Raw genomic sequence first — 18,128 nt, 5'->3', positions numbered from 1 at the left:
ACGATACGTTCTGGAGCACCAGTCTCGAGGGCTATTGCTGGAATGTTGTCAGAGCCCATCGCCTTTGCAATATTTAGTGTATCCAACTGTTGCTTGATGTCAGGTGGAGTGAATAGAATTTGCTGAAGAGCTGCATCTGTGAATTGGGAACCATTGGAAGAGGCTAAAAGGGATTATCCACTTGGCACATCTCGCTGACAATTCCTGTGAAAGCTTTAGCCTGATCTTTGGTACTGATGTGGTGGGCTCCTCCATCATTGAGGATGGGGATATTTCTGGACCCTCCTCCTCCAGTGAGTTGTTTAATTGTCCACTTTGGTTCACAACAGGATGAAGCAGGACTGCAGAGCTTCGATCTGATCGGTTGGTTGTGTGATCTTTTAGTTCTGTCTGTCAGTTGCTGCTTATGTTGTTTGCCATGCAAGTAGTCATGTTTGGTAGCTTCACCAGTTGACACCGCATCTTTGGGTATTGTCACATGTACTCACCTGTCACCACTTCTGGCATCACCTTTGATACAAAGGTACTTAGGGGCAGGATCTCAGGAATAAATTTGAAAAATAAAGAAATAAAAAAAGTTAAGTATTCTCGTTCTTTGCATGATCTAAAGAGAGCGCGAAGAGGAGCCAAGAGGGGACATGAGAAGTCGTTTGCGGATAGTATCAAGGAAAACCCTAAGGCTTTCTATCAGTATATCAAGAATAAACCAGAGAAAGATTAGGGCTAATCAAGGATAGTAGTGAGAAGCTGTGCATGGAGTCAGAGGAGGGAAGCATTAAGTGAATATTTTGCATCAGTATTCACACAAAGTGGCAATGTTTTGAGGAGAATACTGAGATACTGGTCTACTGGATGAGATGGGATTGAGGTTTACGAGGAGGTGTTAGCAATTCTGGAAAGTGTGAAAACAGGTAAGTCCCCTGGGCCAGATGGGATTTATCTGGGATTCTCTGGGAAGCCAGGGAGAAGATTGCCGAGCCTTTGGCTTTGATCCTTGTCATCATTGTTTTACAGGAATAGTGCCAGAAGATTGGAGGAGAGCAGATGTTCCCTTGATCAAGTAATTATAGACGAGTGAGCCTCACTTTGGTTGTGAGTAAACGGTTGGAAAAGGTTATAAGAAATAGGATTTATAATCATCTAGAAAGGAATAAGTTGATTAGGGATAGTTGACATGGTTTTGTGAAGACTAGGTTGTGCCTCACCATCATTTACTGAGTTTTTGAGAGGATGACTAAACAGGTGGATGAGGGTGAAGCGGTTGATATGGTGTATATGGATGTCAGTAAGGCATTTGATAAAGTTCCCCACGGTTGGCTATTGCACAAAATATGGACGCATTGGATTGTGGGTGATTTAGTAGTTTTGATCAGAAATTGGCTAGCTGAAAGAAGATAGAGGGTGGTGGTTGATGGGAAATGTTCATCCTGGAATTCAGTTCAAAGTGGTGTACCGCACAGATCTGTTTTCGGGCCATTGCTGTTTGTCATTTTAATAAATTACCTAGATGAGGGCGTAGAAGGATGGGTCAGTACATTTGCGGATGACACTAAGGTCGGTGTGGATTGTGCTGAAAAATGGTGTGGGTTATAGAGGGACATAGATAAGCTGCAGAGCTGGGCTGAGAGGTGGCAAATGGAGTTTAATGCAGAAAAGTATGAGGTGATTCACCTTGGAAGGAGTAACAGAAATGCAGAATATTGGGTAAATGGTAAGATTCTTGATAGTGTGGCTGAGCAGACAGATCTCAGTGTCCATGTGCATGGATACTTAAAGTTGCCACCCAGGTTGATAAGGCTGTTAAGAAGGCATAAAGTGTGTTAACCTTTATTGGTGAGGTTATGCTGCAGCTGTACAAAACTCTGGTGAGGCTGCACTTAGAGTTCTGGTCACCACATCATAGGAAGGATGTGGAAGCTTTGGAAAGATTGAGAGGAGATTGACCAGGATGTTGCCTGGTATGGAGAGAAGGTCTGAGGAGGAAAGGTTGAGGGACTTGAGTATTTGTTAGAGAGAAGGTTGATAGGTTACTTAATTGAAACATAGAAGATAATTGTGATGGCTAGCACGAGGGAACATAGCTTTGAATTGAGGGATGATAGATATAGGACAGATGTCAGAGGTAGTTTCTTTACTCAAAGTAGCAGTGGTGTGGAATGGCCTGCCTGCAACAGTAATAGACGTGCTAACTTTACGGGCATTTTAAATGTTTATTGGATAGACATGTGGACGAAAATGGAATAGAGTAGATAAGATGGGCTTCAGATTAGTTTCGCAGATTGGCGCAATATCGAGGGCCGGAGGGCCTGTACTGCGCTGTAATGTTCCATATTCCATCTTTGGTACAAGGTACCCAGGTACAAAATCTTAGCAATAATTTAGAAAATAACAAATAAAAACTTAAGGATTCCAGTCTTTCAAGCAGTCTGTGCTGGGCCTCCCCCACCTCACCAGTTGCTGCTGACCTGGTCTCAGCGGACCTACTACAGATCCGCTCCGGACTAGAGTTCCCCCGCAGCTAATGACGCACCAAAGTCTGGGCACTGCCATTGCAGCTGCCAATGACCTTCCGGCTTCAACATGACATCAGAAGATGACAGAAAAGAAAAGAGAAAGACACAGAGAGAGAGAGAGAGAGAGACAGACAGAAAATGTGGCCAGCCTGGAGCATACGGGCTGAGGAGCCCTAACACACTGTACCGTACTGGCACCACCATCTTGTAGCTCTTGTTTAACTCGTGTGCTTTTAGTTGATGACGCAAACAAAGGCCTGCAGTTCAAATACACTCTTGTTAAAGCCATGGCAAATTGAAGAAGCAGTGCTTGCGCAATAAAGGTTTGCACAAACTTGATTGACTTCCTGAAAAGCAGGCTTTCCTGACGAAGGGCTTTTGCCTGAAGTGTCGAATCTCCTCCTTGGATGCTGCCTGACCGGCTGTGCTTTTCCAGCGCCGCACTCGTGACTCTAATCTCCAGCATCTGCAGTCCTCACTTTCGCCTGCCTGAAAAACACATGGATGACCTGCTCTGGTGAACATGAGTAGGCTGCTGGATTCAATTCACTGCACTCTGTCGCCAAAGCACTCAGGGTTTTTTGGTATGAAGCTGAGCTTCAGGAAGAGTCTTCACCGACACAGTGGCTGCCAGGTGTTCCTTCACATTCCCTTTTCTGAGTCCTTGCAGAACATTCTCTGACTTCAGCTAGTGGGGTCACAGTACCCAATAAGATGAGGTCAGGTCACCCTTGGTGTACTCATTCCTTTCCAAGATATAATTACTCCATAGTGCCAAGGGGTCTGGTTGAAACTGGGGAATACATAGAGATAACGTTTCTCTCTATTATTGTGGCTCAGTACTGTTTAATGAGTTTGGGTCACAATAACTCTCCCATTGTTCGATGTGTAATACAGGTCTGGGCTTTGGTCTTCACCTGTGATTGACTTGGCTTCTTTGCATTCCATTAGGCCTTGCTTGGACAAACAGTTTGGCTCATTTTATGTTGAACCTGTTGTCCAGGCTGTTGGTCACAGAATCATCTCTATGGTGTGACAGCTGACTGCTGTTCTGTTCTCCTGAAGTGGAACTTCAATAAAGATGAATAGATCGTCTTAACTTTCCAGATGACTAACTGACGTGCTGGCCCACTCCAACCTTGTTTGCATAATATCAGTCACCTTCAGTTAGATTTCTGAGCATTCTGTTGACTAGGTGAGGTTTTTAACCTCTTCTGTACTTTGTAGATTGGTTTGGAGAAGAGAGCTGATAGTCCCGCAGTTCCTCCAGGTACAGATGTCTCCGATGAAGCATCCATGGATTCGTGTTTGTCCAGACGTGGCAGTGGAACATCAAAGAAGGATAATATTTGTCAGGTGAGAGCTGTGCAGGGGGAGAACTTGACCATTGCTCCATGATTGGGGACTACTTCATTGAAATTCATTTGCCAATCGTTGTGGATTACTTGATGACAATTAAAACAATACATTGGTATCTGATTAGCTGATCAGAACAAGTCCCTGATTACCTTCATTCTTGAATCTGCGAATATAGAGCTGTTGACTAGCCTACATTACTGTGCTTTGGGTCTGCATGCGTGTGTGATGCCACAGATTACTTGTGTGCAGTCATTGGCACTATGTTCATTGTAGCATTAAACCCTTTTCATTGTACACAAATTCCGAAAGTGATGATGATGAAATGACTTTACCATCATCCAATGTTATAAGACCAGAAACAATGGCGTAGGCTATTCAGTCATTTGAGCCTGTTCCTCTGTTGAATTGAATCAGGGTTGATGGGACCTTCGTCATGTCCACTTGGCTGCTTATTCGCCGGAACCCTTGAATCCCAACATAATAGGAATCCATCTATCACAGGCTTGAATTTACACATGGACTTTGCTCCTGCAGATCTTTGTGGCAAGGAGTTCCAGAGGACTTCACACCCTCTGAGAGATGAAAGTCCCTCCTCACCTCGGTCTTAAATTGATGCCCCTTTTTTCTGAGACTCGACCCTCTGGTCTGAGACTCTCACCCTGTCAAACCTCTTGGAATCCTGCATGTTTCACTGAGATCATCTCTTATTTTTCTGAACTCCAATGAGTCAAGTCCCATCCTGTTGAGCCTTTCCTCTGATGGCAATCCCTCTGTACCAGGAATCATCCAAGGGAACCTTCTCTGAACTGCCTCCAGCAAAATAACATTTTCCTTGAGGGGATTAAAGCTGTTGAAGTTATTCCAGATGTGGTCTGAGGAGTGCATGTACAGTTGCAGTAAGACCCCCATACTCTTGTACTCAAAGCCCCATGAGCCAGCATTCCAATAGTCTTCCTGATTACATAAAATACAAGAGTAGAAATCAGGCATTCAGCTCATCAAGCTTGCTCCGCCATTCAATCATGGCTTATAAGTTTCTCAACACCATTCTCCCATTGTCTCCTGCAAGCCTTGATCCCCTTGATGCTCAAGGACCTATCTATCTTAGTCTTAACTATACTCAATGACCTGGCCTCCACAGCCTTCTGATTTCCATAGATTCATCACACTCTGGCTGAAGAAGTTTCTCCTTATCTCTGTTCCAAAAGGTCTTCCCTTTACTCTCAGGCTGTGCCCTCAGGTCCTCATTTCTCATACCAATGGAAACATCTTCCCAACATCTACTCTGTCTAGGCCATTCAGTATTCTGTATGTTTCAATTGGATCCCTCCCTATATCCTTCTAAACTCCATCAAGGAGAAATCCAGAGTCCTCAAACGTTCCTCATGTGAAGCTTTTCATTGCTGGGACCATGTATGTGCTGTTTTGTGTTGTGGCACAAGTACAATCAAGCCCCTTTCTGCAGCTTTTCTTCAGTCAACTAATAATAAAATGAACAAGTTCACATTTTCTCACAAGTTTTGTTTTTTTGCTCACTTAGTTAACTGATCATATCTCTCTGTAATCTAAAATGAAGAACTGAGGATGCTGGGGATCTGAAATGAAAACAAAAGTTGCTGGTGAAACTCAGCATGTTTTGCAGCATCTGTGCAGGGAAAGCAGAGTTCACGTTCTGAATCTGGTGACTATTCATCAGACACTTCATCAACCTTCCTACTTGTTCTTGTGTCTTCTGCAAATTTACCTATAGTACGTTCACTTTCTTCTTCCAAGCCATCAGTATATATTAGGAGAAAGTGAGGACTGCAGATGCTGGAGAGCAGAGTTGAAAAATGTGGTGCTGGAAAAACACAGCAGGCCATGCAGCATCCGAGGAGCAGGAGAATCAACGTTTTGAGCCGTCATTCCTGAAGAAGGGCTTATGCCCGAAATGTCAATTCTTCTGCTCCTCGGATGCTGCCTGGCCATCAGTATACATTGTTAACAATCAAACACTGATCCGTGTGGAGTCCCACTGGTCATAGTTCACCAACCTGAAATGGAGGCCTGTATCCCCAATCTCTGGCCTATTAGTGAAATCTGTACCCAGGCCAATATACTCCCTCCAACACTGTGGTCTCCTATTTTATTGCGTTACCCTTTCACGAGGTACCTTGTCAAATGCCTTCTGGAAATCCAAATAAAATTCATCTGGTTCCCTTCTGTCCATTTCGGTTGACACTTCAATCATAACTCAAATAAATAGGACACGATTTCTCTTTCTTGAAGTCATGATTACATTACAGTGTGGAAACAGGCCCTTCGGCCCAACAAGTCCACACCGACCCGCCGAAGCGCAACCCACCCATACCCCTATATTTACCCCTTACCTAACACTACAGGCAATTTAGCATGGTCAATTCACCTTACCTGCACATCGTCATGCTGACTTTGCTCCATTAGATTATGATTTTCCAAATATGTTGCTACTGCTTCCTTAATAATTGATTCCAATAATAGATGATTGGTTCATTAATCTATTGTTCCCACGTTTTGCCTTCCTCCCTTGTTGAATCGGGGTGTCACACATTGGCAGTTTGCCAATACTCCAGAATCCAAGGATTCTTGGAAAATTACAGCCAATGCATCCATTACCTCCTGTCGCCGCTACTTCTGGGATCCGAGGATGCAACCAGTCAGGACCAGGGGACTTGGCTGCTTTGAGCCGCAGCAGTTTGTACTAATAGTTGTCCGGTGCTGGTGATGGCAGTTAATTCCTCTCCCTATTCTTTAGTATTCATGGGATATTTGAAGTATTTTCCACCATGATTCTTTGAAACACTCAACAAAGCAAGTTTTGATCTTACAGTAGAATGTAGGTAGGGCATGGGTTTCATTGTTAGTTAGAAAATAGTAAAACAACAATATCATAAATTATATGTAGGTTATTTGTCTGAAGTTGTTTTTTTTTTGTTTTTGGACCATCTGCTGCCTCAGGTCTGTGAGAAACCAGGCGAGTCTCTCGTGCCTTGTGAAGGGGAGTGCTGCAGAGTCTTTCACATGGAGTGTCTCAGATTGGCAGAGATACCTAATGGGAAGTTCACCTGCATGGAATGCACTACAGGTAATGACAAATGTTGAATGCGTTCTTCAGCTGCCTTCCTGGACAAGCCCACATGTTAAACACTAGATGATTTGACCACAGTCCACTTCCAGTTGCTCAATGACCAGCTGGTTCGAGATGTTTAAGATTTGAGAAAATATTGCGAAAATAAATTTGTGGGATCTTGAGGGCGTAGCCTCTGCTCCCACCTCTACCAACTCCCTAATTGCCTCAGCAGAGCTGAGATTGAGGTTGGATTGTGTTTGGATTTTGTCTTGTGGCTCGGGAAGAAAATATCCAGTGTCATTGTTCATGTAGCTTTTCATGACAAAGTTGACATTGCAGTCAGAAGGATTGAAGTTTATTAGAATTCCACACTATAGAATTGGAATATTTCTGTAATACGAAGTACAGTTTTGAAGTAGGGTTGTCATTTGTCAAAATACAAACATATGTTTGTGTCTGTGAAAGCTGTCTGACCTGCTGAATATTTCAAGGCATTTTTCTTCTATTTTACATATTTCTCTATTCTGGTACACTGGTCCTCCCACAGGAAACCACACCTGTTTTTCTTGCAAGTTGTCTGACAATGTCGTGAAAAGGTGTTCGGTGAACTCATGTGGAAGATTTTACCATGAATCCTGTTTGAGGAGTTACTCTTCTGCACAGTTTGAGGGAAAAGGTTTCCGTTGCCCTCTGCACTGCTGTTTGGCATGTTTAGTGGACAACTGTGAAATGGCTAAAGCAACGAAAGGTGAGCAGATCAGCCTGATGCCAGCTCCAAATCAAGTAAGAATGGTTCTTATTGGACCACAAACTAACCAGTGTGATTCAAGTAGCAAACGTAAATTGCATCATTTTTGTAAAAGTGACTTGGGGTCTGGTGCCATCTCAGTGAAGAATTGTCTTCTGATTGTTTGCTTGCTGAGTAGTTCACGTTGAGGGCTTCAGATTTCTCTGGGGAAGGGGAGAAGAGTGGGGCATTCAGAAGTGGGTGAAGGAGGGGAGAGAGGAGACGGGTGGGATGACAGGGTAAGAGGGCAAAGCGGGCAAGAGGAAAGGGAAGAATTGGAGGGGAGGGAATAATGAGGGATAAGAAAGGAGAGTTAGAAAAAGGTGAGGTGAGGATCGGGGACTGGAGGGGAGGAGTTAGAGGAGGAATGGAACAGGTTATCAGGGAACAGGTGAATGGGTTGACAAGTAAGTTGCGTTCGATTGGGGTGGTGATGGTGCAGTGAAGGGTCTATCAGGAAGGGAGGGGGATTTGGACGTTTGGTCACAGTGGTCCAGTGTGGGTAGACTGGTTCGGTGCCAGGGGCTTCAGAGGTTGAGTGGCTCCACAGTGGAGTTGAAATATGCCAACATTCGCAAGAGTGGCCTCTGACGTAAAGGTTAGTGAGAGGAGATAGGAATGTCAGGAAGGAGACACTCAACCCAGATTGTTGTTCATGTGTCCCATACATGATGCAAGCAAGATCGCATGTGGACTCTTTTCGCTTTTCCCCTTATCCCACTGTGCTTCAGCCATCTATCAAAAAGCTATTTAAATAACTTGCCAATATGTGGCTATGATTTCTGAGTTGGGGCAAATAAGAAGCGCAACATAGTTTGGAAATCCTGTAAGTCTACTATTGCATGCACTTGATGTGAAATTTAGCTGATGAATAAACACTGAAAGTCAGTGTTTGACATTAAGTGTATCTGTTGACAGGCTTGCAATGTGATGATCTTTGTGAAATTTGCTCGGGACAGACTTATTGTTTTATTGCTCTTCTACGTCACCAAACAATCGGCAAGTCCTTTTGAAAAAGAATTGTATTTTCTTTAAATATGGCCAGGTCGCATGCTGCGCTGTTTGCGGTGTCCTGTGGCTTATCACACGGGGGAGAGTTGTATTGCAGCTGGCAGCCTTGTCCTTTCATCCCAAAGCATCATCTGCAACAACCATTCCAGCTTGAAGAAAGGCAGTCGCGCGTCTCTCCAAGTCAATGTAAGCTGGTGCTTTATCTGTGCAAGAGGTAAGACAACTTTCCCCCTGCCTTCAGTTTCTGTGATGGATCAGCTTAAAATGGAGCATGCGTTAGTTCAGTCTTTTTTAGAGCATTTTTTTTCCCTTTTTTTGAGAAAAAAATCTTCAAGATTAAATTCATGTTTTTCAGATTTTTTTTCGGAGGGAATCATGGGTCTTTTCATTGCACCTCATGTGTTTTATTTGTTTCATGTAGGGTTGATTGAGCAAGACCAATCCGAAACCCTTATCAGTTCTTATACATATAAGTCGCACTACCTCCTGAGCGAGTCAAATCGTTCGGCTGAGTTGTTGAAAAAACCTATGATTCCTCCCTCACCGTCAACTACAGTAAAGAAATGTGGGAAAGGTAATAAAAACCAGTTTATCTCCGGAACCATATGTGCTTGAATTTTCTTCCCCCTACCCCCCTCCACACCCACCTACCATGCTTTTCTCCCTACCCCCCTGCATCTGCTAAATCTGTGGCTTTTTAAAATCCTGTGTGATCTTGTTCATGGAAGTGTGTAAACTGAATTTTTTCACTTTTTTTTTGACGAACCTACTTAATGATCACAAATTTAAGAGAGATTGAGTAAGCCTGGGCTTGAAATAATTACAAGGTCAACTTTTGATCCCGAGTCATGCATTTCATGACTTAAGTGGTGCAATTGTCATTGGACACGTTTTCTTTGACATTACAGGTATTTTTCCCCCCACTTCTGGACACTGAGTTTGCTTGGATAATATCATCATTTACCAGTGCTCCATTTGAGGTAGTTTGAGAATTGCGATTTCTTTTGTGGAACAATACACATATGTTAGAATTGGGAAAAGTGTCTTATTAAGGAATCTCCATGTTCCACAGATGAAATTGCATGCTATTGGTTTTCAACAGAAGATATTCTCAGACTGTGAAAGAAATCACTGCATGTTCACTTCTGGCCATTTGCTAATTTGATTTTTGGATAAGTTCATTTCAAAGATAAGACATTAATTGTCTGGATTTGAAAATAAGTAAGGCAAGATGTATCTTGTCTGAGTGAAACATGAAAATATGTGTTTTGTTTCTTTATTTTCTGATTAAATACTGAATTGTGGTTGTTCCATACCATTATCTGTCCTGAACCCTTGATTTAGACTTTGCATTGACTTTTGGGCTTTACATTTCACCCTCTAACACGTAGTCTCAGACAGAGAAATGGGCCTGGGGTATACCTTGCTCATGCAGAAATGATTTCAGAGACTCTGGTTACTGATGTTAGTTGTTTCTGATGCTGTGCTGCTCTGCTTCTCAGTCTTTGTGATATTACCCTCCAGAGTTGTCTGCAACTCGAAGTGGCTAGTAATGTGATCATATCCCTGTTGCTGTAAAATCATTTACTTTTGTAATTTGTCTTTGACATTGGGAATGATCACAGTTGTCCAGTTTCTCTTTGCCCTCTTTGGGTCGGTCACCTCTTTGTGACTGTCTGGATTTAGTCATGGTTCGCACAAATGTCCAATTTCACCGGGACAAACAAACCAGTTACACTTCTGATGTAAAAAAACATGTAATTAGAAATCAAGTTGTTTTACTTACATAGCAGCACATGGAAAACAGTGACAATTTGTGCTGTGTTTGATTTGATCTGAGTATTCAGTTTGTAATTTTGGGTAAAATTATGTCTTAAGGGAGGGAAGCCTTGCAGTTATTTTGAGCCCTAGTGTTGCTTAGCATGAACAGAATGCTGCTTAACATGCTTCTGTGAAAGGGCAACTGTTCTCCCTGCTTCATGTTTTTATTCCACGTTTCTGCTTCACCTCTCTATCTTGCTGACTGGAGAATATTGCATCCACGCTTTTACATGTTAGATGGATAACTGGGTTTGCTGGCAAGCTACATATTGTGGGATATCAGAGGAGTATGCTTTCTTTTGCGACTCCCATTTTTTAACAAGAAAACATGATTGTACCAAGAACTGGGGGTAGAAATTTGTATTGGCTGATCACGAGGAACAAACTATTGCATCAGCTGCCTGCTCCACATTCTGTGTCTTGTTTGGTTCTGTTGATTGCAAGAGAATTGAATATCATGCAGGAATTGTCGGATGTAGCCAAAGCAATGCCAGGAATTTCATGCACAGCCTAAAATTTCCAACCTGCCCCCCTTCACAACTGACGAGTCTTTGCAATGTTTAATGCATGTAATTCAAGGTAAAAGGGTGTGGGAATTGCCAGCAATGAAACAGTTCTTGAGCATGTTTTATCTCACAGCTGCTGTCTGTCATTGCATCATGTGTTTTCATTCATCTTCATCAGCTTTGATCTGAGCACAGTGTATATGTCGGTTCGGGGGGATATTGCAGATCTGGAGTAATAACTCCAGGGATGAGGTTGTCTTTGAAAGGATACACATTGCTTCAGGACAAACTAACCGTTATCATGCTGCAATCCACATCATTATTCTTGGGGAAATCACCGACTGCTACTGGCTGGTCAACATTGATGATTGCTTCCATTCCCTCTCCTGGGCAGATTCGTGTATTCATTGAGATTCACGTTAACAAATGTGAACTGAGCAAATTCCCTCTTCAGCTCTGGCAAAATGGCTTTGTATTTCTCAGCTCTAATTTTTTCCTCTCATGTTTCTACTGTGATGAGCGTTCTGTCTATGACACATTGCTGCAGCTGACCATTTATTTCGTGCTATTGGTTTTATGCACACCAGTTCAAACTTAGTGTAGTCAGGTGCTCAACTGTGTTGCTTGACTTTTGGGTTGGAGGATTAATGTGCAAACTGCTGCCCACTGTGGTACCTATTACTGTAACTCTCTGGTTCATGAAGCAACAACACAGTTAGATACTAATAAAAAAGAAACTCTTCAGATCCTTCAAACAGAATAGCTCACAACTTAGAGTTTAAAAATGACAATTAATGGTTTAAATTAAAACACTAAGACACCTGAACTGTGTTTATGTTCAATCTGTAACACTCAAAACATTGGACTTTGGAGTTTAATATGGGACATTGCTCAGTTGTTCTGGGTATGGTGCAGATAGTTCTCTGCAGTGGGGAATTGTGTATCTGCATGATGCTGAATTGTAGTGATCAGTGTTACTCAATAAGCATTGCCTCAATTGACCTTGAAATGCCCACGTTTCTGTGACTTTAAAGTGGTGAGCGTGAAAGGAAGCAGCAGCAGTTGAGTGCATTTATGCAAGACACTTAAAAAAAAAAGTATGTTTCCGTTTGTGTTCAGGTGGTCACCTGTTGTGCTGTGAATCCTGTCCAGCATCCTTCCATCCTGAATGCCTGACGATTGAAATGCCAGAAGGGAACTGGTATTGTAATGACTGCAAGGCTGGCAAGAAATCACGATACAAGGAAATAGTCTGGGTCAAGCTCGGTATATACAGGCAAGTCATTTTGTTTCAAAGTGATGAAAACATTTCACAACAGATGTCTTAAACAAAAAGGTTACAGGCTTTGGATCAGAAATACTATTTTACTGAATGTGTTGGCAACAATTATGCTGAAATGTGATTATGATCCACCACGAAAAATGTTGGACTAAAATCACAAGTGTTGAGAAGTGATTTTTGTTAGTAGTTGCTGTCCATGTCCAAATTCTTAGCGAGCTTACAGTCGAGATGTGAGAAGCAGCAAGCAACAGCGTAAACAGCTAGTCACATTGCCATCTTGCTTAATTACTTGGTGCATTTTGTGATGGTGTGCATTAAGTCAGCATTTTTTTGAAAAATTGTCAGGGTGAGGGACTGAAACGCATTACCCTTTCGCCCTTGTGCAGTGAGTTGGAAGGGTTTAACGGTTATAATTCTGATAGAGCTCTGAACTCATGTAAAAATTGTAGTCCTAAATAAGAACATGAAAATATCATGTCAAATACTATGAATAAGTAAAAGTGAAGTGGATATATGAATAGGAAGGGTTTGGAGGAATATGGGCCAGGTGCTGGCAGGTGGGACTAGGTCGGGTTGGGATATCTGGTCGGCATGGATGGGTTGGTCCAAAGGGTCTGTTTCTATGCTGTACATCTCTATGACTATATGCTGGATTGTTTTGGAGTTGTACGTGCAATCCTTACAATCTTGATTCCATACATGTCATACCTGTCTGGCTGAGTGTGGACAATGCGGAGTTGGATTTCATCGGTTTCTGCTTTGATAGACCACAGAATGGTGTGGAATGAATAGTATTGATAGGTTAGGTCCATGTTATTGACTTGCATCATTTCAAAACAGGTCTTCATGTTAAGCCAGAAGCTTCAGTTCAACAAAGTCAGTTCAACATAAATATAAAATGATGGCACTGGTCAATGGTTCATAGAATCTCTACAGTGTGGAAACAGGCCATTTGGCCCAACAAGTGCACACCGACCCTCAGAAGAGTATTCCAGATCCATTCTCTTAGCTCTATTGCTCTACATTTCCCGTAACTAATGCATCGAGCAGACACATCCCTGAACACTATGGGGCAATTTAGCATGGCTATTTCACCTAACCTGCACATCTTTGGACTGTGGGAGGAAACCGGAGCATCTGGAGGAATCCCATGCAGACACAGAGAATGTGTAAACTCTACACAGGCAGTCGCCCAAAGCTGGAATCAAACCCAGGTCTCTGGCACTGTGAGGCAGCACTGCTAGCCACTGTGCCGGCCCTACCACTGAGCCACCATGCTGCCCTTTGAGCCGCCATGCCACACTTGGTAGAGGTTCATATGGCATCTGTGCATGGACAACAGATTATTGCTTCAGGACAAGGACCTATGTTCAATAAAATGCAGGTTGCAGCATTTCTAGGTCTGCCCACGATTCAAATTTCAGACCCTTTAGACTTGCTCACGAGAAATCTCTGATTGTGAATCCAGATGTGTGCCAGAGCATATACTCAATGTTTGGAAATGAAGGAAATAGAGTGATGGGCAACGTTTCAAGCCACAGTGGGACCTTGGAGAGCCTTGCCATCGACTTAGTTGAGGCGAATCCAGTCAAGCAATTTCAATAAGAGTTTAACCCAGAAACAGAAGGAAGGTAAAATTGAAATGGAGGTGGTGAGGGAGACATTGATGTGATCAGAAGTGATGTTTGCAATTGAAGAACACTATGGGAATAGTTGAGGATGGCGGGGATGACGAGGCCAAGATGGTGGTCAAGTACTTAAATACAGCTCCTGTGAAGATTCAGCCAATCAGATCAATGCAACTGGCATCTTGGGATGGACAGATTGAAAGCATGTAGCCTTTTTCCAGAATTTGTCTCCTTCCTTGGTATTGCTTTGGATTAGTGATAGTTTTAGATTAGTGAAAGGAACGCTGCGTGTTTCTAAAACCACTTCTGTTGGTCAATGCGATTCAATAAGAGATTGTTGCTCGATGTGCTATCTGCTTGGCCATATTTGACATGGTGATAACCGATGATTTTTCACAATTGTTCTGACCATGATGTTTGTTTCAGGTGGTGGCCAGCAGAGGTTTGTAATCCCAAATCTGTGCCACTTAACATTCAAGCAATGAAGCACCACATAGGAGAATTCCCTGTACGTTTCTTTGGATCGAATGATTACTATTGGGTGCATCAGGGTAGAGTCTTTCCTTACTTAGAAGGTGACAAAGGCAACGTATCTGATGGTCGAGCTGGTGGTATTAACGAGATTTTCAAAAAAGGTAACCTCTGTTGCCCTAATGCAAAATATGATTATTATACTTTGTCACTTCCTTGTCAGCTGCTTTTTATTGCTTCCTTGCTCTGAGCCTTTGCTGTAAGGTAACAAAATAAATCTACAACTGTTAGAACATAGCAATTCTCAGGTGGAATGGGATCTCTCTGTTCAGAGTTTGTCTAAAGAATACTATTAGAAATCTGTTTGAGTTGTTGGAACTGAAGTGCACAATGTTTTAATACATGGTATTTTGCCTGTATTTTCTGGTGAGAATTTGGATGCTGTTGTTGCCTAATAACTGGCTTTGCAAAATTCAATCAATGCTCCTGTTAATTAGCTCCTACCAGGAAAAAGTGAAATGCAACTGAGTTACCCACAGCCGTAATCCATTAAGTTGAACACTGGGTGTTGCATGGCATGGGGAGATGAAGCTTGTTCCAAACCAAACATTTTTTTTGTTACTCACAGCACTGGAAGAAGCTGCAAAACGTTTCCAGGAGCTAAAGTTATTGAAAGAAAGTAAGGAAGCACTAGAAAATGAACGCAATGAAAGAAAGCCACCAGCGTACAGATTTATTAAGGTAAGGTAAAAGTCTCCATCATCAGTGGGCATGGGTTTCATGATTTTTCTCAAGAATTGGTGTTTGAAATAAATTTTTAAAATGAGTTTTCATTTTGTAGCCAATTAATTAGTTTAGCCCCATTCAGATGTACGCATGAGGTCGGAATTGCTTCCACCATCCTTTTGCAATTTTTCATCTTAAAATGAAGTTCATATTTACAATTCACAAGATCTGATAATGTCTCTTGACAAAACTGAGCTTGCGCTTTGAAAAATGAATAGGTATCCAACTTAAACATATCTCAATAGTATGCCACATTATTTCTTGACATTTATTTTGCTTCTGTGATCATTACTCTAGCTTTCAGTTTTGAAATGAGCCATTAAACTGGAATTGAATGCTGATGAATCTGGGGAAAGAGCATGAGAAAATCCCCTCTCTGCTGTTCACAATGGGGATATTCCTGGAGGCCTGAAGTGATTGATAACACTTAGAATTCCTGCAGGGAAGTGCCATGCCACCATAAATGGAGTGTTCACCTGCTAACATTGCAGGTGACATACATGTCTTTGGGTCCTGACATGTTTTGTCACCAGTGTTTGGGAGCAGAGTAAACAATTGCAATTGTGTCACAGAGTCACTTGTCAGCTTTGACAGCGATGAGGAGCAGGACACTGGTGAATTATTGTTCGCTCGTAGTTTGGACCAATATTTGATGAACAAACCAGAAATCCACGGTTGTGCAACAGATCTTTCAATTTGCAAGGGTTTGGACCACTTGAACTATTGTTAAGATAATTTTCGATGTTTTTCTTGAATGTATTGATTTTTTTCATCACATATTGCCACTTATCACAGTGAATTAAGTCTTGACCTTGACTGATTCAGAAAAGTGAAAAAATAAATCAAACATTATTAATTAAAACAGCTAAAATATTAAATATCAGTTGTTGGTCAGCTGCTGCTGAGAGGTGAACTTAGCTCTTCAGTTATGAATGACAAGAAAAGTGTAAAATGCTGAAGTGTGGACACCAGTGAATTCCAATGTTATCTCTTTTCTATACTAGACAAACAAACCAGTTGGCAAAGTGCAGATTCATGTTGCTGATGTGTCAGAAATCCCACGATGCAACTGTAAGCCCACAGATGAAAACCCTTGTGGACTGGACTCGGAATGCCTGAACCGGATTCTGATGTACGAGTGCCATCCTCTTGTCTGTCCAGCTGGAGAAAGCTGCCAGAACCAGTGCTTCAGCAAACGACTCTACCCTGAGACAGAACTTGTGAGGACAGAAGCACGGGGCTGGGGCCTCTGCACAAAAGTAGATATTAAAAAGGTGACTTCTCTTTGTACTTTCCTTCTTTAGATTCGTCAAGGATGACCGTGACATGAGAGTGGAACAACCACAGAAATGGCTTGGGAAAGTTCAGCATTCTGCATTTGTTTCAGATTTCTAGCAACCCCAGTATTTTACTTGGCTTTAGAGAGCGATGACGTTTTAAAGCACCTTTTACAAGTCCTCCTTTTGTCATCCTTGCATGCAGGGTCAATTTGTAACTGAATATGTTGGTGAGTTAATTGATGAAGAAGAATGCAGAAACCGCATAAAACATGCTCACGAAAACAACGTTACCAATTTCTATTTGTTGACTTTAACCAAGGTAAGGAGTGAGTTTCTCGAGTGAAATTATTTCTTCAGTAGCTCGGATGAAAGTTTGATTGACGAAGCACTGGTCCTTGGGGTGCGCACACTACAGTACTGAGTGTTTAATGTGACAATTTGCATTCATTCTGAGGTCCAGTGCCACTGGTTTGAATATTCAGTAAAGAGCATGGTGTTTCTGAGGTGGAAATGCTCCCTCAAGAAGTTAATGTGATAATTTGTTGTGCAAAGAAAACAAAGGGTTGCGTTTACATTGTGCTGACAGCGAGCTTGAAACATTCTGGGGTGTGTTGTAGCAAATACAGAATTTTTGACATGCGGCCATGGAAAGAAACCGAGACAGATTTGAGTAATGTTGCACATGACAAAGTCTGTCAAATAATAAGGCTTGATATTTTTAAGTGACACTGGGTGATCGATAAGCTTAGTAAATCCTCAGCATTGTTTGTTTCTTTTGAATAGTGCTATGATCTTTCATGTCCACCTGACAGATCAGCTGAGGCCAAGGTTTTCTATGTTCTGATGGTGATAGGATGGTGTCTTGTCCTGAGTCATCAAACTGGATTCTGTGCACCTCTCTTGTGGTCAACTGGAATGCTATTGGTCAAGAACTGTGAACGTATTAACGAGGTTCCTTCTGACTCTGTGAATATTGATAGGCATAAGCATTTATGATGAGTGGCCACCCAAGTCCATCATGGCAAAGTGTCTGAGAAGTCAGAGAAGCTGCTTTTGCACCAAGACAAGAATACTCTGTTTGTAGTTAAATTTATGCAGAAAATGTGTTTTAGCTCCTCTGGGCTTGTGATGTTGCAGCATCTGCTGCGAAGAGCTGGAGAATACAAGTAGCTAAGTCTTGATACAACTGTAGAGGGCACTGCTCAGATCGCATTTACAATTGTGTACAATCTCCTTCTCCTGACTACAGGTGACAGTTAATCACATTGGAACCAGTTCAAAAAAGGTTCAACCAAAGTTAAGTTTTGATTGGTGGAGTTTGTTTTTTTTTTGTTCTACTTTGACACAAAGAACATTTGAGATTGGGAATTTGAATACATTGTGAACTGAGCTAAACAGAGACAAAAACAGCAATTGCTGACAAAACTCAGCAGCTCTAGCAGCATCTGTGGAAAGAAATTAGAGTCAATTTTTCAGGTCAAGTGACTCTTCCACAGAACTGTTGAACAGCAATTTCTGTTTTTGCTTCGGATGTACAGCATCTGAAATGTTTTCATTTTTTGAGTTGAACAGGTTTTGGATCGATGTGAATTGAGG

The 18,128-nt window shown here is 42.1% G+C and overlaps 1 protein-coding gene across 5 annotated transcripts in view; it reads left to right on the top strand.

The window, feature by feature from the left end:
• Positions 1-18,128, top strand: part of nsd3 (nuclear receptor binding SET domain protein 3) — a 106,102-nt gene that overhangs the window by 55,996 nt on the left and 31,978 nt on the right. For 4 of the 5 annotated variants that reach the window (XM_043681452.2, XM_087984198.1, XM_043681450.2 and 1 more), the window contains exons 10-19: positions 3,741-3,869; positions 6,849-6,975; positions 7,508-7,708; positions 8,793-8,972; positions 9,180-9,332; positions 12,205-12,361; positions 14,422-14,630; positions 15,095-15,207; positions 16,257-16,526; positions 16,735-16,851. In XM_043681452.2, coding sequence (XP_043537387.1) covers positions 3,741-3,869; positions 6,849-6,975; positions 7,508-7,708; positions 8,793-8,972; positions 9,180-9,332; positions 12,205-12,361; positions 14,422-14,630; positions 15,095-15,207; positions 16,257-16,526; positions 16,735-16,851 — 1,656 coding nt within the window. The remainder of the gene's footprint in view (positions 1-3,740; positions 3,870-6,848; positions 6,976-7,507; positions 7,709-8,792; positions 8,973-9,179; positions 9,333-12,204; positions 12,362-14,421; positions 14,631-15,094; positions 15,208-16,256; positions 16,527-16,734; positions 16,852-18,128) is intronic. The other variant, XM_043681453.2, reaches the window with a different exon arrangement.

Source organism: Chiloscyllium plagiosum, unplaced genomic scaffold (assembly GCF_037043375.1).
Source record: "Chiloscyllium plagiosum isolate Xiang-an unplaced genomic scaffold, Cpla_swu_hap1 HiC_scaffold_48, whole genome shotgun sequence".
In the NCBI taxonomy this organism is placed as follows: Eukaryota; Metazoa; Chordata; class Chondrichthyes; order Orectolobiformes; family Hemiscylliidae; genus Chiloscyllium; species Chiloscyllium plagiosum.
This window is presented reverse-complemented; position numbering and strand designations above follow the sequence as displayed.